We start from the raw sequence: 23,626 nt of genomic DNA, 5'->3' as shown, positions 1-23,626 counted from the left end.
ATGTTGTAACTGCCTTCAGTAATTTTATGCATTACATGTCTGTGCAACTGAAACATTTAGGAACTGTAACTTCTGGTTAAAGAGTAACTAAACCACAAAATTATTATTATTATTATTTTGCTTATAAACTGTATAATTGGGTCTTTACAAATGCCATCTTTCCGTTTCTGAGCTGCTTTTTTTCACGTTTGTGTAAACTTGATTAAATCTAGAATCTAGGTCTAAAAACGTCTTAGTGCTGCCCCCTGTGGCAGAACTGTGGCTACTGCATTTTAAATTTGTGATTGGCTGGGGCTGGGACAATTTCATGTCATCGGTACAGTCTCCTCCCACTCCGTGCCTCCTGGCAACGCCCACTTTCATAGCATTTTTTAAATCCTGACTAGGGGTGGAGTTAAGTTTTCTGATGGTGTGCAGTCCCTCTTTAAAGTATAAATACAAATAAATTAATTAATTAAGCTAAAAGGATTTATTACCAAGCACGAGCAGATCAGAAAAAGCCAGTAAAAGACAGCATGGCAGCCCTTCACACAACAGGAGTGTACCATTTTCTGCAGGTTTGTAAGCTCACAGCCACATAAAGCGACCAACGCTTCCTTTGTTTAGCAATCCCATCATGCAACGCGCTACAGCACCTTCATCGATGAACAGCTACAGTTGCTCGACTCCCTCGTATTCCAGTATTCAGTATTCCAGAATTGACCGAGCTCCTCAAATGAGGAGTGAAACATCTCAAGAAACCAAAGAAGCTCAGTTGGTTTCATTCGAACCACGACTTGTTGATGCCACAGTTCCCATCTCTGCTAATCCTTTATGTTTTCCACTCAAACCCAAATCCCTGTCCATTTACAAGTTTGCATGTTTTACCGATTTAATACAAAATGATAAATCTGTTTGCCTTTTTGTTTTTGTTAATGCATGTCTTGGCAAACTCCCTTTTAAACGTGAGTAAAGTTGCATCTGCTTCTTTTGATGAATCAGGCCTGAGAACACAGATGAGGAGCCATGTTCATTTTTGTTCATCCAGAATAATTCAAAGTTGTAAGTTTCCAAATGACTCGATGGGTTGAAATTTTGCAACAAAGTTTGGATAAACACAGAAAAACATTATGCTCCATGTCAAAATGTGAAACATGGCTCCCTTTGGTGGGATAAGAGCTGAGAGCCATCACAAGAAGACTGAGCAGCAGCTGCTCAAGAACTCGGGTTAAAATTGTTTTAGGAGCATGAAAAAGTTTTTTTAAGTCTGAACAATTATCTGTTATTCTTCAGGAAGTAATTAGCTCAAGTGGAGTTTGAACAAAAGATAAATTGACCTTTAACTTAAAAATTCCAACTTTAATGAGGTTTTATTCAGGCGCTCCTGCTAAAAGCTGCCACAACCAAGTACCTTTAAAATTATTTCAATGTTCTGAACATCGTGTCCTTTCTTTCATACCTGATTTGAGGAAGTATTCGTTTCTAAACTGACCCTGCTCTCTCTCCCTCCACCCTGCTGGCATCCGGCTGTCCGTCTGCAGACGTTCACTGTCAGAATGGACAGAAACCCGCGGGGGGGCTTGGAGGAGTGGAGCTTGTGAAGCGGCATGTGTTGGACGACAGGCGGGGACAAAGACAGGTCGCCTGTCGCTCATGGGAACACTCCAGTTATTAAAAGCCAAAGTAATCTCGTTACCAAGCCCCATCCAAACAGCATCCATCACCAAACGGAGACGCGCTGCTATTGGGCGCGGGGAGGGTTGGACTCGGTAACCCCGCTGACTAGTTAAGCCCAAACTCCGGGAAGGCACGCGGCCAGTCGCTCCTCCTTGCGCGCTTGGATATGGATCAGGACGCGGCGCGCCGCCCTGCTGTCTCCTGCGGACAGGCTGCGCGCTGTGGCGCATAACAGGTGTCCAAATGGACCGCCGCCCTCCCGGCTCCTCCGGTGTGCAATGGCTTAACCGGAGAGACATGAGCGTCCGGACGGAGGACAGCATCACCTTGTGCCAAAGGGCTCTCCTGATCGTTACGGAACTTTGTCTCACGGGACACGTAGACCGGGAGAGATGCGCGGAGATTTTCCCCTTGGAGAGCAATATACAAGGTAAAGGACACGCAGGTAAATGGAATAAAGTTCATTTCTTTGTAACGCGGCTCTCTTTTGACGTTTGGAGTAAAACTCATCGAGTCCAGGAGGAAAAGATTTGTTAAAACGTTGCGTTCTCACCTGTTACGCATCTTTAGCTCAGTTAGTGAAATAGCAACAGGTAAGGAGGGAAGAACTGTGTTCGTTTTCTCTGTGCAACCGGAGACTTTTTTCTACAAACTCACATCTAGAAGCTGCATTAACTCTTTAGCACAACTAATGCAGGTTTCGAGCATCTGCAGGTGTGTCCTCCTCTTTATGAACATGGTGTCCTTGATGTGACTTTACTTGTGTCTAAGTGATGCAAAAGCTTCCTGCTCTCTCTCACAGCTTCCTTTCTCCTCTTTTCTCCTTCTCCCTTGCATGTTTGTCCATCATTCGTCCCTCCTTGGCTTGTTTCCTCTCCTCTGTGGGTTAAATGTAGACATCTCTATCAGTCTCCTTGCCGTGGTCGTGGGTTTCTGTGGCCTCACCTTGTTGGCAGTCTCTCTCTTTGTCTTTTGGAAGCTGTGCTGGCCCATTTGGAGGAGCAAGACCCTGTCGGCCCACGTCGAAAACGGCCTCCACGTGGGTTTCCTCGAGGTGCCTCCGCCCAACTCTCCTCCTGTCACTGAGTGCAAAGTCGCAGAGGTGGAAAAGAAGCACCTGCCTGAGGTGAAAGTGAACAGACCGAGCTCGGTGAAGCACCTGGAGGCAGCCATGAAGATCAGTCAGACGTCGCCAGACATCCCTGCAGAGGTGCAAACGGCCCTGAGGGAGAAGATCAACAAGCAGCCGACTAAGATCCAGAGGCAGACCACCGAGCCGACCTCCTCCTCCAGGTAACTGAGGAGATTTAGTAACCGTCACAAATCTGATTCCTCAGCTAGCACAGCTAGAAACACAAGCCGACCCTCTCTCTGTGCAGAAACATGCTTGCAGTTCATGACAGTGTTGCTTCTGTCCTGGAGGTAGGTTCCCACATGTCAGGCACATCATCAGGCTGCTTGGTGACCTTGACAAGCCACTGCGTGTCACAAAATAAATAAATAAATAAATAAATGAAACACAACAAACTCCTGCCCTCGAGCACATCCGACAGCATCTCGCTGCAGTTTGAACCCTATAATCACTTGTGCGTGCGAGTCAAGCTGCTATGGAAACGGCGGGAAGAAACCCCAGCCATTAAACAGTCAGATCTGGCTTCTCTTTGTTTCTTAGCTCGGGTTTAAACCAGTACGTCCATAATTAGCATCGCTGTGAGGCGTGAGCCGTCATGGTGGACGGGCAGGTTCTTGGTGACGCTCGACAGGCAGCTGCGATCCGCCTCTCAGATGAAGCCGTCATCAACACCTGCTTCTGCTCACCATTTCAGCTCGTTAACTCAATTATACTTCTGCCAAGGTCTTCATGGATCACACGCCCACAGGTGAGGCCGAGAGGCCGAGTAACAACACCCACTTTCACAGTTCATCCTCCCACTGTGTTTTTCTGACACTCTGAAGGAACGACCCGACACCCTGCAGCTCAGTGAACTTGCAATGCTAAAGAGAACATTAAAAAGTCCTGCCGTTTTGTGTAGTAGCAGCTATTGATCGGTTGGAGAAAATGACTTTTGTTCACCAGCAGGCCAATTAAGCCCCGTGATTTGACAAATCACAGCTGCGATGCAGCTGAAGACCATCTTCATTATTGATTACACATTAGCAGCATGTCAAAAAAAACATTAGTCCACATGGTGGCCTAAGTATTTTTAGCCAAACTGTGATCAAACAAACTAACACTGAAGAAACTTTTAAATTTGACGTGAAAATTGTTTTAAACACACACACACAGGTGGTGATGAGCTACAAAGTAGCCACAGCTGTACTGGGGAACACTGGCAGAGGCAAGGCTGCTGAACACCGGCGCCTCCGACCAGCAGGCAACATGGTTTAAGTGTCTTGACCAAGGACACAACGACTGCGACAGACTGAGCAGTGCCCGATCCCACAACCCTCCGGTTACGTGACGGGCTCTTAATTCCTCCACCACCATCGTCCCACAGTTTATCACCATTAAGTTGAATCCTCTCAACCAAATGACAAACTCTGCCAGCCAAAAGTGACCAAAGTTGCTGTCTCCCCCTCATCCGCTAGGGGTTGGCTCCAGAAAGGAAAAAGTTCCCATAGACTTCCATGTCAGAAACACCAACTTCACATCAGAAAAGTACAAGTTTATAGTCTGGTTTAAAAAAAAACACTGTAGGTTTAACAGCTCAAGTTTACCATCTTTTTTTAACTCATTCGTTAAATAAAGCTAAAAAATTTATAAAAATTAGGGGTGTGTCCTTTTGATTGACAGGTGTCAGATGAGCCGTCAGCGCTAGTGGCTTACCTCTCGCTTGCTCCAGGAAAGGCCTCAACCTTTCCTTAAAAGTGTTACAGTCTAAAATGCAAAGTGTAAGAGAGTCGCTCATCACGGTTTTCTGGCTAAAAACGCCCGCCAACTTCCATTAGCTTGTATTAGCACAGTTAGCTTGCAGCTAAATAGACTCAGAGTTCTTTGGGTGTCAGTTATCTGCCCCAACCCTCACAGCCCTCTCAGCTCCATTTTTGTATTTTCCGGGAGTGATTAGACATGTGACATGGCCAAGATGGTGGTGGCGAATGTCATCCACTAGGCTTCAACTCAGCTCTTCAGAAACCTACGGGTAACGGTGCAGGGGTCCGTCCATTATTACTACAGTAATTGGTCTAAACAAAGATAATACTCTTATCAGAAGACTCAGAAAAGCCCCCAACTCTACACCTGTAACACCTAACCTAAGCTGTAACAGACATCAAACAGGATTCTGGTTCTAGACTGATTCTTGACTCAGGACCAAATGCCCAAACCCAATCGCTGATTCTTTTATTTCTCCTACAAAATTCCTTGCCTGGCCTGCCAGACTCGTCCTCTGTCTACACCATTGACATATAAATATTGGACAATGCGTTTCCATAGGCTCCAATAACACGTTTTTGAGGCCAAATGGGAGGTGGCCACCACCGCCATTTTGACCGTGTCACAGGTTCCGTCAAGCCCAGACAATTCCACAAAAGGGAAGAGAGGTGGAGCTGAGGGTGGGGCTGTAAGGCTGGGATCAATTGATGACACCTGGTCGAACTAGCTACACGCTAACCTGAAGCTAACCCAAAGCCAACGCGGAGGTGGGAGCTAAGCTAACGGAGGTAGCAACCTAGCTACAACCGGAGTTAACTGTGCACAACACCGGAGCTTCTGAGTCAGAGATACGCCGGGCTGACCGCTGGGTAAAACCGGGTGGAACACAGAGGTCTCCGAGACCTCCACAAGCTGGCAGCCGCACAGCAGACAAGCGCCGCTGAGCTGCCGCCGGGGAGAACCGGGTGGAGAGGTTTCCATCCCAGAGCTCCACAAGCCGGCAGCCCGCGAAGCAGACAGAAGCCGCGATCAGACAGAGATGCGGGGAGGGGAGAAACGGGTGGAAAACATCGGTCTCCCGAGAGCTCCACAAGCCAATAGTCGGAACCCAGCTCCACCAACATGTTATATTTCAACCCATTTTCTAAAGTGCAGCATTATGTTAAATGCACTGGATTTTACCCTATTACATTTAAATTTCATGGTTAAACAGTACATGTTAAAATCTAAGCTCAGCAGTGACCTAAAATACAAATATAATTTTACTTACCGAAAAAAATGAAGTGGAGACTCCTTGGATGCTCTATTAGTGCAATTAATGTCACAGCAAGTCATTTTGTCCAACAATTGCACAAAAAATATCCAAAACAGAATACACAAACACAGAGACTCAAAATCCCGGAACAGTTTCCAAGCCAGACCGAGGCTCTACTGAGGCCTTTCCACGGAGCTAGCTCTGTGGTCACGTGGGTCGGATGCTCATTAATTATACAGAATTTTAGGCTTTCAATATACTAACCCCCAAATTCCACTACCTCCGCTCCGCTGCGCTCCGCTCCGACACGAACGCCGGAGCAAAATCGGTCCCGTTGTAGTCAATCAGAGCAATTCCACTACTGCGGCCGTGCTCCGGCAGTGCGGCGCCGTGCGGCGCCCTCTGTTCCGGCGTCCGGCAAAAATAGAATCGATCCTATTTTTGCCGGACGCCGGAGCACCTCCGCAGTAAATGGACAGAAATCACAACGGCCCAACAGGAAAAGGAGCAAGCACATCTTCCGTTTTTCACAATAAATCGCTAAACAAAAGGCGTTTTTTGTTTCATATGAACAGGTTTAACAACTTTTAACAACTATCAATGGCGGCTGAAGTTTAAATGCACAAAAATAAGCCATAAATACAGTTGCCACTATCAAAGTAGTCACACTTTGTTGATCCAAACACTGCTGATCTCTCAACACAATGATGGGCAGATTAAACAGCTCATTTCCGATGCTTCTCCCGCACAACGGGTGTTTGGATCTAACTTCCGCGTTTATTGCTCGGACTGTATCGCAAGATCTCGAAAATCCCGCGCATGCTTGTTTGCCCCCCTCAGGTCTCCGCACCGGAGCGGAGCCGTTGTAGAGCGGGTACCAGTAAAAATTGAGTTCGGAAGCGAGCGGCTGCGGAAGGCGGGGGTGGACCGGAGCGGAGCGGAGCGGAGGTAGTGGAATTTGGGGGTTAAACAGAAGAGTGAGAAAAAAATTCACCCCCCTCAGAGTTGTCATGAGTGTAAACTAGATCATTTAAACCAAAAACATGTTTTGGTACCAGGCTGTAAACATGTTTATTTCTGCTGTGAAATTGGTATTTTTAACATGGGAGTCAATGAGGATTTGCTCGCTTCGGACACCAGCCCCCAGTGGATGAGGGTGGAACTGCAATTTTTGGTACTTCCGGGATTGCTTCAATTTTTGAGCCGCATTGTGGGGGCTTGGTCTACACAGAGAACGAGTCTGGTTACTCACAGGCAGAGAGACACATGAGTGGCGAACATATTTTATTTTTAGAAGAAAGGCTTTTAGTGCTACTACTTGTGGTTTTAAAGACATGTTCAAGTCATTTAAAACAGAGGAAAGAGCTGCAGCAAACCCCGTTTCAGACACCATGCTCATGAGAAACTCAGCGTTGCGGGGTGTGTGTGTTAGTGTGTGTGTGTGTGTGTGTGTGTGTGTGTGTGTGTGTGTGTGTGTGTGTGTGTGTGTGTGTGTGTGTGTGTGTGTGTGTGTGTGTGTGTGTGTGTGTGTGTGTCTGTGTCTGTGTGTGTGACGTACGCTGCTCAGCGCTGACTGGCTTGGTTAGAATTCTCATGGGGTGGGGTTATTTGAATAGGGGAGTTCCCAGACCCATTGCTTCCCAAAAGGAAGCATGGGGCTTGCTGGTCAGGCTACAAAATCCCAGTGTAAATAATCCAGTCATGCCAATACTGGCCAGAGTTTACAGGTTTATTAGAAAACTTTGCATGATCTGCTATAAAATTTAGGAAACTGTTTCAAGACAGCAGCAACACACCGGTCTGGGCCATGTTTGGACTAGCCGTTAGCTCTTCAGTCAGAGACCAGTTAGAAAGCTATGCAATGGTAGAAATCATTTATAAGTTTTACCCAACAAAAAACTTAAAATGAAAACAAATTAATAAAAAAGCTAATAAACAAAGTAGCACTGATTGCACATTAGTGTATGAGTGTCTACTGTGGCAAAAAGACAGTGATTCTAATAGATCCAAATGAGTGCAGGAGATACTTTGAATTGGGCAAAATAAACCTAGAAACTGTAAAACAGGGAAATTACACACATACCAACAGTCATCGCTGATGCATGCTCCTTACATAAATTATTTGTCTGACTGAATGAAAATAATGGAGCCCTGCTTTAAAAGCACCGAATGGAGCTTCTATGAATTATGCTGCAGCTTTAGTTCTTCTTTTCGTGAAGATTACACCAGTTTATTCAACTTGCTAAAAATGATAAAGGAACATTTCCTTTACTGGTGGATTTTCAACCAACCCTCGCTGATGGCCGTGGGCTTTTGGTCATGATTTAAAGGAAAACATCACAAATACAAGCGCCACAAAAGACTTCCCTCCGGTGGCCAGGCTTAACCTTAGAGATGGAAGGATGAGGGGCTCAGACATGCGGGAGAGACTCGGACTAGAGCCACTGCTCCTCCACATCAAAAGGAGACAGATGTAGTGGTTTGGGTGTGCCCTGCCAGTAGGAGGCACTCAGATTTCATCTCCATGTTGGCCAGGAGAAATTCTTAAATCTGCAACTTAGCACTTGGAAACTCTATTTTAGGTTAAAGCCAAAGATTTCCATTTAAACACAGCCTCCAAGTGTTTCAAAGAGTTGATTTATATTTTTAATTAAATACAAAACTTGATAAACAGCTCATGACCCTCCAATAAGTAATGTAGGTTCAATATGCATTAAAGTAAGATTAAAACTCAACTCCACAACCAGAAATCCCAAGTGCACAGTTAATTATTTGGTAAAAATCAATTTAGTTCATCTCCTTGTTGTATTTTGCACATTTCCTCTGTTTTCACTGGCTCGTGAACTCTGCTCTCTGTGTTGTTTACTATACTTCAGTGTTGCACTTATTCTTTCGGTGGTGCTTCCTGCGTAACATAATTTGTGCCACTGCTGTGATCGTTTTTACTGTCAGAAAGCAAGAGGCCCAGTTGCTAGGTGACAAGATTGGAGAATCAAACAAGAGTTTTGTCAGACGATGTCAACCTCACTGAAATTTGCACAAGTCAGTTAATTGGTAAATGGGTTTTCAGTTTCCCCTTAACAAAAGAAATGGAAGGAAATAAAAAGTCATGTTGGCTTGTGGCTGGATAATTCTGGGACAACTTGCAAGATGAATTCTGTTTTCAGCAAAACAATACTTACAAACAGAGGCTTATTCTGTTGGTGGTTTAATCAATTTAGCCCTTGGAAGCCTGAAAAAGGCAATAGTCTTATTTGCACACCAAACACGTTGATCTCTCTGCTCTCGAAAGGTCATCACTGAGATGTGAAACCACCCTGAAGTGAAGCAGCAGCCATTTAAAGCCTCACTTAATTTAAGCTGAGCTGGTTTTAGGTGGTGTGCTGATTGTTTTTGTCCCTCTGTTGAATTTTACACTTTCGCATTTTAACATTAGCCTCACATCAAAACAGTCAGTATTAATCCTAAAACAACCATTCTTGACTAACATTAATAGATTTATTGATATTTTATGTGGAGTAGTAATGTCTAACTTGCAGCAGACAGGGGTCATAGGGATATAGTTAAAGAAATTCCACAGAAATCTTGTTGCTAATTTAGGGAAAGTTCAGAGCCTGTGATAAGAAAAAAAGAAAAAGAACCAGTGGTGATTTTTGGGACTTTTTTGGAGGCAGGATCGTTTTGGAGACTGTTTGTATTAATTGTTCTTATTATCTGCTTGAGCGAAGTTGATCTTAAACTGTGTTGCTGAGCTAACCGCTAGCTAGAATGCTGATGAAATTCCATTTACCAATCTGAGCTTGCTGCTAGCTAGAATGCTATTGTAATGCCATGTACCAATCAGTTGTCCCTCTAGCCAACAGATCTTTTGTATAAATTTAGCTAAATAAAAAACATGTTTTCTCTTTCAAAACTGCTGGTTTGAGTTCTCCAGAGTTGTTTGAGTTGGAGTTGACTTGTGTTTTTGTGCAAACTAATCCTGTTCATTAAAACTTGCTTTTTGCAAATGTTAGGAATTCCTTCCTAAAGGCTCTGAGTAGCTGTTAGCTTAATTTTGTTGGGCAAATTTCTCCTCGATTCTCCAAAACGAGATCACTCTGACCTCTAGCTACTGCAAGTATGATGCTGAAGAAAGAAAGAAAGAAAGAAAGAAAGAAAGAAAGAAAGAAAGAAAGAAAGAAAGAAAGAAAACAATCTCTTATATGAAATGACAAATGAATAAAAATTGTCATTAAAAAGTTTAAGAAAAGGGAGAGAGAAAATTAATAGGAAAGAGGGAAATAGGTGGATCGTGGGAAAGGCAAAATAAGAGCAGAATAAGGAAAGAGTGATGATTAAGGTCACACAAAAGCCGGAACAGGTGAGATTTCAGCTGCTTTTTGAACGAGTCCCATGATCTCAGGTTCAGGGGGAGAGAGTTCCAGAGTCTGGGGCCACAGCAGCAAATGATCTGTCACCTTTGGTCTTTAGTCTGACTATCCTTCACACAACCCTTTGATAGTCGATCTTTCCCTGGTGCAATTTTTCAACAGATGTCCTCTAACTTTTCCAACAGGCACAATTCATTCCGGCGCCACCTGCCTCGTCAGATGAATGTCACCAGCGTAGACTTCAGCATGGACACGGTGCCTCTCCGCCAGTCTTCTACGGTGAGCATCGGAAGGATCAAACCAGAACTCTACAAGCAGAAGTCCGTGGACTCCGAAGACGAGGCCAAGGGGCATGTGGAAACGTGCGGAAAGCTCAGCTTCTCGCTGCACTATGACTATGAGGAGCAGGCTTTGGTTGTGAGGATCCTCAAGGCTTTGGACCTGCCCGCCAAAGACTTCACAGGTACCTCCGACCCATATGTGAAGATGTACCTGCTGCCTGACAGGAAGAAGAAGTTCCAGACACGAGTGCACCGCAAGAACCTGAACCCCACGTTTGACGAGACCTTCTGTTTCCCCGTGGCGTACGATGAGCTGTGCAATCGCAAGTTGCACTTCAGCGTCTACGACTTTGACCGATTCACAAGCCACGACATGATCGGGGAGGTTGTGGTGGACAACCTGTTTGAACTCTCCGATCTGTCAAGGGAGGCGGTGGTGTGGAAGGATATTCACGCAGCAACTACAGTGAGTAAAATGGTGTCAAATAAGGTTTCCGTTGTGGAGGTAAATCACCACAAACAAGTGTTTAAATGGCTTAACAGTCAGATCAGAAACTATTACACCAATTGACTTTCTAAAACCTCAATTCATTGACACTGCATCACATAAGGAGCAGGTGAAACATATTGCATAATTCAAACGCTCTGGGAAATGCATTAAATCAGCTAAGCACCCACGCACGATATCCAGAAACGGCTGGGTGTACTGTGACTCGTAAATATAACCAGAGAGAATCCAATCATCTCACAGCAGATACAGTAAACACAGACTGTACAGCTATACGGCGTTATCGATGGCTTATCCTGATCGGAGCTCCGCTCTTGTCATTTGGCCCCAGAGGGTTTTCCTCACACATTCACATTTATAATGCTTTGCTCTGCTTTAATAATAAATGCTTGTATTGTGAAGAGCACTCAGAGTTCTACACTCTAAAAAGTAGGAGCAGATTTATTTTTGCACAAGGACTTTGGGAAATTTCTTTAAAAACATCTCAGCTTCTTACCAGAACTAACGGGAATTTAATGCTTACATCTCATTGTGTTTACCTCTCAGAAACCAGAACCAATCCCAGGACTTCTATCTGTGGTGCCGACGCGCCTGAGGGCAGCTTTTGGTGTTTCATAAACTACATAGCTACACCATCTTAAAATGTGGGAAAGAGCTTATTCTTTATAGGGACAATATGGAAGTTTGACAGCCAAAACATGTATAGAAATAATAAATGTCTTCTTCATACATTCTCCTGCAATGCCCTGGTCCTGTAGAATGAGCCCTGGCATTTTTACTGTGATTGCCTGTTTTTCTGTAAAATCACAGAAAAAGAGAGATGCTCGGGTCGAGCAGGCTGCTTCATGAGCGTTCACGCTCAGGCATCGCCCGTAGCATTTGCTATCCGTAGCTTTAGCAGCAGAGAGAGAGGCAGTGCCAACTCAGCGACTTTGTCACTGTTCCTAACGCCTAGTGATGAACCTAGCTACATTTCTGAGGACCCTTAGCTACTTTCTGTGGAACTTTCTTCTAGATATTTCCTGCAAATTAGCAACAAAACAGCCATTTTCGCTCCGAACCGTTCTTTGGTTTGACGTTGTTTCAGCTGTCATCAAGGATATAAAAGTTACAGATACACAAATGTTACTAGAGTGTAGCTCACCTTGTAAAATGTCTGACTCTCATGCAGAAGACCTGGGTTTGACTCTGGTTGTGAACATAATTATTTAGAGTTTCTTTTTTACATTGATGGTATATTTTTTACAGTAAGATGCCCACATTTTTATTTGAGACTCGCCGAACAGCATTGAATTCACAGATAAAAAGATGTGGGTTCAACTTTCATTTTAGAGCAATTTTTCAAGCAAGGGAAGGGAATGATCTGAGCATGCAGGAGGACTGACCCATCTTAAACCTTTGTCGGCTGTGCTGAAGAGAAAGCTACAGAACCAAATTATTTAATTAATTAGCTGTGCGTTCTTCTGTCCTCTGGGCCACCCCCCCCACCCCCCACGCGCGTGCGCGCACGCACGCACGCACACACGCACACGCGCACGCACACACGCACACACACACACACACACACACACACACACACACACACACACACACACACACACACACACACACACACACGGGACTGTCTCAGCTGTTATTTTCGTTAAGGAGTGTGCACGTACAGCATGCGCGCCTCGTACACGAGCCTACTATTGAATCTGCCGTTACACTTTTGGCCTGAGGGGGCAATCGCGAGCATAAAAATTCAAAAGTCCGTAAAGTCCCTTTAATAAGCAGCAGTTGTTCAAGTTTGTGGATGAAAATACTGAACTATGATGTTACTGAAAATGCTGGAATGAAAATGCAAAGTGAAAAATCAGAAAGGTCCTCTAGGATGAAACTTTCTATAAAAGCAGACAAAAAAGCAGCTTATTTGTGTGTGACTACGGGTCCTCAGTGGACTCATTTGATTTTTAGCAAATCCAGAATTATACAGTAACCGATTAACAGATGAAATTTTCAGAATGTTGGTGAAAAATGTATCTTTAAACCAATGAGGTGGACAAATAGGTGCCCTTTATTAAGTGGCTAAAACTTGAGTTACATATTTAATCTGTTTTGACATGTTGGTTGACAGAATGTAGCCTAAGCTTTGAAAAATGGGCTGAATCCCTTTGGTTGCATCTCCTTTACCACCACCTCCAGGAGAGTATCGACCTTGGAGAGATCATGTATTCGTTGTGCTACCTGCCCACAGCAGGGAGAATGACCCTAACAGTCATCAAATGCAGAAATCTGAAAGCCATGGACATCACAGGATCTTCAGGTAATCCAAAAATAGACCAGATGAAAGCAGAGTCATAAATGAAACTTTGCTGAAACTGAACGACGGAAGACTCAGAGGCTGCTGCTGATGAACGTTTAACAGTTTAAAACAGATTTGTGCCACATTTTAACTCAATAACTCTGTCCTCATCAGACCCGTATGTGAAGGTCTACCTGATATGCAACGGGCGGAGGTTAAAAAAGAGAAAAACAACAATCAAGAAAAGCACACTTAATCCCGTTTACAACGAGGCCATCATCTTTGACATTCCTCCGGAGAACGTGGAACAAGTCAGCCTGTCCATCATGGTGATGGACTACGACCGGTGAGTTCAATGTTCTGGGTTTATAAAGAATTTACTCAAGTTCGACAAGCCGATGTAGTCCATTTTTAGGTTGTACTGGAGTTTTGATTTGCCAACAAAGAAAAGGGGAATGGTGGGTGATAATGTTATTGCCTGGATCATGGGATAAATTTTAATGAAATCCTCAAAAAAAAAAAAAAAAAAACAATCAATAGAGCACCGGACGTCACATGATTCTCAGAGAGTAGACGCCATGTTGGCAGGCAACAAAGGTAAACAAAATGAACGGGATCGGCTTGGATTTTACTCCATCGAAGTTTACTTCACACTTCAAAACCGAAGAAATCTTTTTATATAGCCAGGCGCTATGGCCTTTTACATCAGCTCATTCTCCACGGTCGGAGATGAGCGAGACTAGCTACATGCCAACGCAAAGCTAATGAAATTTTCCGGTCGTTTTCAGCAAGAAAAACGCGGTAGAGTGACTCTAAAGTAAAGGCACCTCCGGCCTGATTAGCAGAGATGTGACCGAGTCACTGCTTTGCAAGTCACAAGTAGGTCACAGTCTTTCCAGTCAAGTCTCAAGTCAAGTCCAAGTCAAAGACAACCAAGTCCAAGTCGAGTCCAAAGTCAATGATGTGGAAGTCCGAGTCCTTAACTTTGAATTTTCAAGTCATATTCAAGTCATCTGTCCAACTTCAATTTTCAATGATAATAAATAAATTCCAGAGATAAACCTTCTTAAAGCTTCATTTATTTGCTCAAACAAGCAGAAAGTGCAACTGAAACAGATTATTAACAAAGTGCTGCTGCATTTAGCAGTAAATCAAACCCAGAACCAACAATGATTCATTATTTTTGTCCATGTCGTGACACTTTTGTGCTAAATTATCAAATATGCTTAAGTCATCATGCAAGTCAATTCAAGTCGCAAGTCATTGACATTCAAGTCCGAGTCAGGTCGTAAGTCTTTATAAATTTAACAAGTCAAGTCAGAAGTCATTAAAATAATGACTTGAGTCTGACTCGAGTCCAATTCATGTGACTCGAGTCCACACCTCTGCTGTTTAGAAACAAAATCATAACTAGGTAAGCTGACCGAGAATATCGGGCTTTGCTGGTCCACTGCGGTGAAATATCCGTGTGTTCGCCATTGTTGATGGTCCCTTCTGCGGGAGCTGGAGATCAGCGGGACATTAGCTGCATTACTAATCTGAAGCTAACAGAGTTTTACCAGGTGTTTTCAGCAAGAAATGTGGTTGAGCGTCTCAAAAGTGAAGCAGCATCAACAAAAAGAGCTGCAGTGTTTCTGTGGTCTTCCTCGGCGATCCAGCATGACTACAGCCTCGCTTTGGAGCTGGCTTGGGAAACGGGAACAGGAAGCCGCCTGCTATTCTCAGGCAGGAGACAGGAGAGGCTGGGCACCCGCCCAAGGTTCTTAGCCCCACTAACATGTTTGACCAAGCAGTTAAATGACAGCATCCCCCCTCATTCAACCAGCAAAATAAAGTGCAGAAATACAATTTTACTTACCGAAAAAAAGAAGCAGAATCTGCTTGGATGGTCTGTTAGTAGTCTGTTGGGCTGCATGGTGGCGCAGTGGTTAGCACTGTTGCCTCGCAGCACGAAGGTCGCAGGTTCAAAACTCGCCTTTCTGCGTGGAGTTGCGTGTTCTCCCCATGCATGCGTGGGTTTTCCTCCGGGTACTCCGGTTTCCTCCACAGATCACAACATGCCCTATAGGTTATAAAAAAATTGTACGTCGCTTTGGATAAAAGCGTCTGCAAAATGAATAAACAACATAGTAACCACAGCTTGCCCTTTTGTCCAAATAATTCCATGATTAATGTCCAAACATGAACACACAGACACAACTAAAGTTCAGTCAAAATGTCTGAACATCTATTAACGCGAGACCGAGGCCTTTCTTCGGAGCTAGCTCGGAAGTCACGTGATGTTCGTTAATTATTCAGATTTCTATGCATTAAATTATACGAACAAAAAAGTTACAAAAATATTCACCCCCTCAGAGTTGTCATTAATGTAAACTAGATCTATTCAACCTAAAATGGTTTTTTGAACCAGGCTGTAAACACGTTTATTTCTGCTGTGAAATGGGCATTTTTAACATTGGAGTCAATGAGGATTTGCCCTCTTCTGCTGCCAGAGCCTAGCAGATGAGGGTGGAACTGAAATTTTTGCCACTTCCTTTTTGGCTTTGTTACAACTGGTGAAGGTGTTGGTGAAGGACATCGTAACATAAAAGGTGTGGGGTCAGGATTTTAAAAAGCAAATGTTTTTATTGCAAATAAATGGCCAAACACATTTAAGGTTAATAGGTCACTTAAATACCAGAACTAAAGAGGGAAAAGACAAGGACTTGAGGAAACACAAAAGCTGGAGCTCAGCTCCACTATTGATCAATTAACTAAAATGATAAACCAATAAGTCAGAGTGGACTCTCAAGCTCTGCTATTTCCCTTTTGGCTAAAGTAGAAAGTAAACCAAATAAGTCCAAACCAAATTAAGAGCGAGCACAGGGCTGTCAAGGTAATGGTAACAAAAAAACTGTAATAATTACTAAATCAAAGCTCCTTGGAGAATACAACCCAAAACACTATACTTAAGCTCCAATGAGCAAACACAACCTACAGGTTAACTTAGCCTCTAAAAATGCTCCACTGAGCAAACACAAGAAGTAGGTTTAATTAAACCAATGTCCTACCTCTACTGAGCACAATCCCCAAAGGTTCCACAGAACTTTAACCAAAACTAAGAGCAATTGAACTACACTAGGATCAAACTAGGTGTGTCTGGGTTTCAATTACTCTCTTCTTCTTCTTCTTCTTCTTCTTCTTCTTCTAGTTTATTGGTGGGTGGCATCTAACTGCTAGGTGCATTTCCGCCACCTACTGCGCTGGAGTGTGAGTCGGAGTAAGAGCAGAAAAAATAAATAAATAAATAAATTCTATTCAACAGACCACTGTGTTTTAGATACCCAACAACCAACTTATATTTCCTTTCTTCACCATTTAACAAATTCCTTACAGTCATCACTCCATCTCCTATGTCTTTTAATTTCTCCCTGAGTTGTCCTCTACTTCCCTCATATTTTATGCAGTCACAGAAAACATGTTCCACTGTTTCTCCCCCCACCCCACATCCACACAAACCTGTGGGATGTTTCCCCATCAGATGCATCGTATTATTAAGCCCAGAATGTCCCATTCTTAATCTTGATATTATTCTTTGATCTCTACTATTCATTCTTATATTTTTCCATTTTCCTACTTTCCCTTGTATCTGAAACAAATGTCTTCCTTTCTCTCCCCTTTCCCACATTCTTTGCCACTCTTCCATTATATGTGCTTTAATGATAGATTTAATTTCAGCAGCACTATATGCAATATTTATTATTTTCCTATCTCTTATTGCCTTTTTTGCAAAATAATCTGCCATTTCATTCCCTTCTACTCCTCTATGTGCCGGTACCCATAAAAATTTAACTTCCGTACCCAAATTCCCTAATCTAAATATGGTCTCATATATCTCATATAATACATCTATTTGACTCTTGGTAGACATTAATTTAACTGACACTAATACAGATAATGAATCAGTACATATAGTTCCTTTTTTAATTCTATTTTGTTCCATCCATTGAAGACTAAATAAGATAGCTATCATCTCCACTGTGTACACAGATAAATGATCTGGAGTTCTTTCCCTAACTACCACTCCTACGTATATGTGGTATCACAAATGCAAAACCGGGTTTTCCCCCTTCCAGGTCCTTTGATCCATCTGTAAAGATTTGCACAAAAGACTCATAGCTTTTTAATGTATCTTCTGTAATCTTATCCCAATTACCTTTTCCCCCACGGCTTCTCATTTTATCATAAATACTATAATCAACAAACACTCCCGGAAATATCCATTTTGGATTAACCGTATAAAAACGTAATTTGTTCTTTATCATGGATCTTACTCTCTTTTGCCCAATCTTACACTTTCCAGCTACCATAATCCTTCTTCATTTTCTCCGTTTCCTAGCACGGACTCAGTGCCCTTTTTGCCATGTGTTCGTTGCCCTCACACCCTTGTATACTTGTCCAATAATTTAAAGCTATCTGTTTTATTCTAAGCTGTATTGGCATCTCTCCCATTTCTACCTGTAGTGCCACAATACGTGTAGTTTTTAATGTTCTTCAATTACTCTCAATGTATTCTCCACTCTTTCTGCCCTCTGGTTCTCCTGGCCACGCCCTTTTTAAAACTTGGGAGCTGATTAGGGATTGAGCGCAGCTGGAAAGGCAGGAGGGAGGTGGAGCTGCTCTTCTCTGCAGGGAGATGGAGCAGGAACAGGAGCAAGTAGAAACTGTTGACCATAACACCCCCTCCCTTAAAAGGAAAAAAAAACACATTAATAGAAGCCAAAAATAACCAGAATCCCCCCTTCTTTATTTTATTATTTTTTTCTTTTTTCCACAGCCTATTACTACCCGTGGCCTGTATTTATTAAGTCCCATTAAAGGTCTATAAAAAAATCACTGCGCTGTTCAGGACATTCCTGCTAGCTGCCTAGGGGACCACTGGCTAACTCAACCCTAGCCTTTATGTGGACCAAAGGTGGGTAAATTGAGCACGAAACCGGCGGGCGGTGAGGTGGCCCATGTCTGAAGCCTTCCTCCAAGCATACAGTGTGATCTGGGCTTAAACCTTTGTTGTTAACATTCAGTTTAAACTAATTTCAAGATGGCTGCCAGAGACAACCGGTATTTCCGAACACAAAAATGGCTCCAACTTGGTCGACTTTGAGCTAATATTTTACATGGTTTTACCTGAGATTCATTCACAACTTGTTCTTTATTTGCTGCGTACCATCTGAACATATTTTAAAACTTTGGAATAAAATCAGGCAATGCTGCCATGGCCTTTAATCTCTTTAAAAAGATTATCGCTGATTTTAAATGGTTCAATTTATCCAAATAAGTTCAATAAATTAAAGATAGTCAATTATTATAGTTCCAGATTCTAGTTAAGGTGTGCCCAAAGTAAGTGAACATGCCAGGATTAGTAGTTAATGTGAAGGTGAAGGTAGAGATAGATGTTTTAATCAAAGAGATGGGTGCCAGATGAGGGGTGGGTTATTTTAAGAACAGAGATTCATCAAAGTCCGTTGTAGAAGTACATGATGGTTTTTAAAGATTTATAGATGCTCATCATACAGGAAGAGGTTACACAAACATCTCTGGGGTATGAAATAATCAATCACAAGCAAACTGTAATATACCGAGAGGTCACAAAGGATTCCCCTCGCACATTAACGATTGATGTTCATGAGTCCACTGGCAGGAGAAAACTGAGCCCCTACGATGGATGAGGAAGGACTTCAGGAGAAACAGTTACGAGTTTTTGTGATCATTTTTCTGTTAGCTAGTCTGCATGTTTTAATCCTAACAGGGTTGGACACAATGAGGTGATCGGGGTGTGCCGAGCTGGTCCAGATGCTGTAGGCCTTGGACGAGATCACTGGAACGAAATGTTGGCTTATCCACGCAAACCCATCACACACTGGCACGCTCTGGGAGAGGTACGCAAACCTTCTCACATTTCTAAAAGAACCCACGTTTACCGAGCTTTCTAAAAGATCCCTGAATGTGACAATAACCAGAAACATGATGTTACCATTTCAAAGCATATTTAGAAACACGAAATGCATCTTCAGGGTGCAGGTAGAAAAGCTAGAGAGATCTGCTAAAAAAAAGAGGAACGAAGATTAGTCACAGCAAGATGGATTACGTGTGTGAATGAGAGGGACAGAAGTGGAACAGTGATGTTACAGAGACTAGAAGTAAAGAAGGTTGTTGTGTATTTGGGGTCTACGGTCCAAAGCAGCAGGGTGTGAAAAAGAGGTGAAGAAGTGTGTGAAGCAGGTTAGAATGGGTGGAGAACAGGTGTCAGGTGTGTGTGATAAAAGGGTTTCAGCAGAAAGGAGAAGTAAAGGTAGGAAAGGCAGTAGGGAGAGCAGCCATATTGTCTGTTTATGAAGACTGCAGGGGGCAGAAATGGAGGTTGAGGAGCGACGAGGATGATCAGGAATGGATCCATCAGAGGGACAACTCATGGTAGATGTTGTGGAGATAAAGTGAGAGGACAGACTGGGAGGGTTTGGACATGCCCAGAGGTACAAACTGCTTCAATAGCAAAGACAAGACAAGACCAGACCAGACCAGACCAGACAAGACGAGACAAGACCAGACGAGACCAGACCAGACCAGACCAGACCAGACCAGGACAGACAGACATGCTGAATTTGCCAATGATCACAGAACTGTAGAAATAACTGATGTGTCATATAAAAAGACTTTAAGGATTTCTGATATTTTTCCTTTCAGTGGCCTGGGAGAGCTGCAAGCTTTGAGAGTCAAGGGTCGTGTTCTTCACCCAAACCTCCACCGACTCCCTGATGGTCCTGGGTACGAGCACATCATCCACTGCTGTAAGAACCCAGTTTCAAGAGCATGCTGAAGGAAAACTGAACTCACTGCATCTCTATAGTTGTATTAAAATGCCACACACTCGTGTAAATGCAACTTCTTCAAGTGCTCTAAAGAGATGGCTATGCACAGCACTCACCAAGATTTTCTAGGCCTTTGGTGAGTTATTTAATTTAATGACGCTCAAGGTAAAGGGCTGCTCCATGCCGTGAAAACATTTACCAGTAAACAAATACAAGTCACAATCTAGGTATGCCAATTCCTAAAAGTTCACCTGTCCCAGAAATGTATTGGTTAAGTGATGATTAGAGAAACAGCAGCAGATAAATGTAGCAAACATTGTACCGAGTGATGAAGACGTATTTAAATAAAAACATGTGTAAGTTAGGGGTGGGCGAAATGTGGTGGGAGTTTTTACTTTCTAATTATAATTCCTATTGCGATTTATTTGCAGCAACACTCACAGGAAACAGATGCAGCTAATGAGTTGCAGCTTTGCATTTTCTTTAACTTGTCCGTTTCTGCATCCCCACCTCCTGCTCGCCGTCTGGTTAGTTCTCGTTTTCTTAATTAGAGCACAGCTAGAAATTTTTCTGCTGCTTTTGATCCACCCTGTTCTTCTGATAACGACCCAGATTCCTTAACTTCTCAGTTTAACGAGCACTGCCTCTCCATTCTGGACAACATCTGTCCTGTCAGAACCAGATCAGTTCCTGCAGTGAACCCTACTCCCTGGTTTAATGACAGCATATGCAGCCTAAAGCGCCAATGCAGAAAAATTGAGCGTTTGTGGAAGAAAACCTGTCTCCACGTCCATCTGCTGCACCTAAAGGATCTTCTGTCATCTTTAACTCTGCAGTCAGAGATGTGAGGGTTTCCTATTTCTCCAACCTGGTGTCCCAGAGCAAAGGGAAGCCCAAGGTGCTGTTTAACACGATCAGCAGCATCATCTCTCCTGTCTCTCCTACAGCCTCCTTCCACTCTGTTACAGACTGTGAGAACTTTCTGTCTTTCTTTGTGGACAAAGTCAATAAGGTTAGATCTAGCATCTCTCCTTCAGCCTTATCGCTGCCTCTCCCGACTCCAGCCAGGCCCATCATCCTAGATAGCTTTGCTCCTGTTTCTTTGCCTGAGTTAACCAAACTAGTTAACTCTATGAAGACCTCTGCATGCCCCCTCGAAATCTTACCCTCATCTTTGTTTAAAAGTGCTTTTCTGTCCATCGGTCCCAGCGTGCTCTCTATAGTTAATGCTTCTCTGGTTTCTGGTCAGGTCCCTGTTTACTTTAAGAACGCTGTAATCCACCCGCTTCTTAAAAAAACGAGTCTCGACCCCTCTCTCCAGAGCAGCTTCAGACCCGATCTCTAAACTTCCGTTCATCTCCAAGATCTTGGAAAAGGTTGTGGCTAAACAACTCACAGCTGCTCTTGATGAACATAACATCTGTGATTGCTTCAGTCAGGTTTTCGTAGAGCTCATTCTACTGAAACAGCTCTTCTTAGGGTCTCTAATGACCTTCTGACTCACAGTGATGCAGGGGACTGTTCTGTTCTGGTCCTGCTGGACCTGACTGCAGGCTTTGACACTGTTGACCATCACCTGCTACTGGAGAGGCTGGGAGACTGGGTAGGCCTATCAGGATCTGCTCTGGAGTGGTTCTCCTCTTATCTTTCTGAGCGCTCCTTTTCTGTGGCCGTCTCCAAGTTTAGGTCCTCCACCTCCTCTCTTACTCATGGTGTCCCACAAGGTTCTGTGCTGGGGCCTCTGCTCTTCCTCCTCTATCTGCTTCCTCTTCAGCACATCCTGAGCTCCTTCAAAGGAATTTCCTACCATTTTTATGCAGATGACATCCAACTGTATATCTTCTTTAAGCCCCATGAGATGTCTAAGCTGCAGCTGTTCCACACCTGCTTAGACTCTATCAAAACCTGGATGGCTGGGAGCTTTCTTCAGCTGAATGAAGATAAGACTGAGATCCTCATTTGTGCCCCAGACAAGCTGGTTCCCAAAGTCATAGACTCTCTTGGTCAGCTTGCTTCTCACACCAAACCTTCTGTCAGGAATCTTGGTGTGACCTTTGACCCAGCTCTCACCCTGGATTCTCATGTCAGTTCTCTTGTTCGCTCTTCCTTCTTCCATCTCAGGAACGTTGCTAAGCTGAGTCCCATTCTGTCCCGCTCTGAACTTGAGACAGTTCTCCACACCTTCATCTCCTCACGCTTAGACTACTGTAACTCTCTTTTCACGTGTCTGAGCAGAACCTCCCTGAACCATCTACAGGTGGTTCAGAACGACTGTGCTCAGCTTCTGACCAAGTCCTCCAAACACACCCACATCACCCCTCTTCTCCTCCAGCTTCACTGGCTGCCAGTCAACTTCAGGGTTCATTTCTAGATCCTGGTTCTGGTCTATAGGGCCTTACATGGACAAGCACCATCTTACATTGGTGATCTTCTTAGTCCCTACACCCCCAGCAGGTCCCTGAGGTCCAGTGATCAAAACCTACTGGTTGTGCAGCGCACCAGGTTAAAGGCCAAAGGTGACAGATCATTTGCTGCTGTGGCCCCCAGACTCTGGAACTCTCTCCCCCTGAGCCTGAGATCAGTGGACTCAGTGGTCTCCTTTAAAAAGCAACTGAAGACTCACTTGTTCAAGCTGGCTTTTGTATGACCTTCTTCACCTCTCTCTCTTTATTCTGCTCTCCCCACCTATTCCACCTTCCTCAGGATCCACTGATTTCCCTCTTTCCTGTTCACTCTCTCTCTTTCTTAACATTTTCTTTAATCACAATTGTCTATTTTTCGCTCATTTTAAATATATTTTTAACCATTTTCTAAATTATTTTTATGTTTTTACTTTTTTTGTTTTTGTTAAGCGCCTCGTGATTTTTATCTTGAGAGGCGCTATAGAAATGATACTTTCTTCTTCTTCTTCTTCTTTATGCTAGCATTAGCTAGAAATGCTAACGTCTGCTAATTAACCTAATTTACTGATTGTTAAGTTATGTTAACAGAAAATCATCAGCAAGTACACCCTTTGTTTCAGAATGTGTCACACCTAAAACGGTCCGGGCGGAAACAGATGAATGGATAAACATTCAAATCCTTCATGGTTTCACATATCGCCCACCCCATATGTCCTAGCAACCTGACTGAATCTGTAATTAATTTACAAACATGACAAATTTAGATTTATTTTTGTACACGTGAAATATTTTAGTACCTTATGTAATTGAACTGGCTAAATTAAATGGAAATAAATGTTTAATTGTGCGAGTCTTAATTTTACAGGTCGTGATGATCAGTACAAATATCTCAGAAAAACAGATTCATGTTAATAATTGTAAAATCAGGGATGTAATTTTCTTTTTTTATCTCCATTTGCACAAACAGCATTTATGTGCGTACGTTGACATGAAGCCATTTTAAATCAAGATCAAAACATCTAACATTGAACTTTTCTTCACGTTTGAGTAATAAATAATCAGCATAGCAATGAGAGAAAGGCTATGTACTGTTATCTTGCACATGCAGTAAATGATGCTTTCTGCTTGTTCTCCCCCTAAAGAAAGT

The 23,626-nt window shown here is 43.3% G+C and overlaps 1 protein-coding gene and 1 long non-coding RNA gene across 3 annotated transcripts in view; one reads left to right on the top strand and one right to left on the bottom strand.

Moving 5' to 3' along the window:
- Nucleotides 1–23,626, bottom strand: part of LOC139064315 (uncharacterized) — a 35,422-nt gene that overhangs the window by 7,506 nt on the left and 4,290 nt on the right. The window contains exon 2 of the long non-coding RNA XR_011517392.1: nt 15,088–16,471. This is a non-coding gene — a long non-coding RNA (uncharacterized lncRNA). The remainder of the gene's footprint in view (nt 1–15,087; nt 16,472–23,626) is intronic.
- Nucleotides 1,143–21,941, top strand: syt10 (synaptotagmin X). Of its 2 annotated transcripts, none has more exons than XM_015961227.3 (7): nt 1,143–2,101; nt 2,553–2,949; nt 10,342–10,903; nt 13,130–13,250; nt 13,404–13,575; nt 19,018–19,147; nt 19,953–21,941. In XM_015961227.3, exons 1-7 carry the CDS (start codon nt 1,900–1,902, stop codon nt 20,022–20,024), a joined length of 1,656 nt encoding a protein of 551 aa, XP_015816713.1. In that variant the 5' UTR covers nt 1,143–1,899; the 3' UTR covers nt 20,025–21,941. The 2 variants fall into 2 exon arrangements, with proteins under 2 accessions (XP_015816713.1, XP_015816721.1); XM_015961235.3 differs by having other exon boundaries at nt 1,146–2,086.

The sequence above is a fragment of the Nothobranchius furzeri genome, chromosome 1 (assembly GCF_043380555.1).
Source record: "Nothobranchius furzeri strain GRZ-AD chromosome 1, NfurGRZ-RIMD1, whole genome shotgun sequence".
In the NCBI taxonomy this organism is placed as follows: domain Eukaryota; kingdom Metazoa; phylum Chordata; class Actinopteri; order Cyprinodontiformes; family Nothobranchiidae; genus Nothobranchius; species Nothobranchius furzeri.
Note: the sequence above shows the minus strand (reverse complement) of the source record. Positions and strands in the feature narration are given on the sequence as shown.

Coding starts and splice junctions, on each gene's coding strand:
- syt10 (XM_015961227.3), top strand. CDS start 1,900: ATGGACCGCCGCCCTCCCGGCTCCTCCGGTGTGCAATGGCTTAACCGG. Junction 10,904..13,129: donor ATATTCACGCAGCAACTACA/GTGAGTAAAATG, acceptor CACCACCTCCAG/GAGAGTATCGACCTTGGAGA. Junction 13,576..19,017: donor ATGGTGATGGACTACGACCG/GTGAGTTCAATG, acceptor TAATCCTAACAG/GGTTGGACACAATGAGGTGA.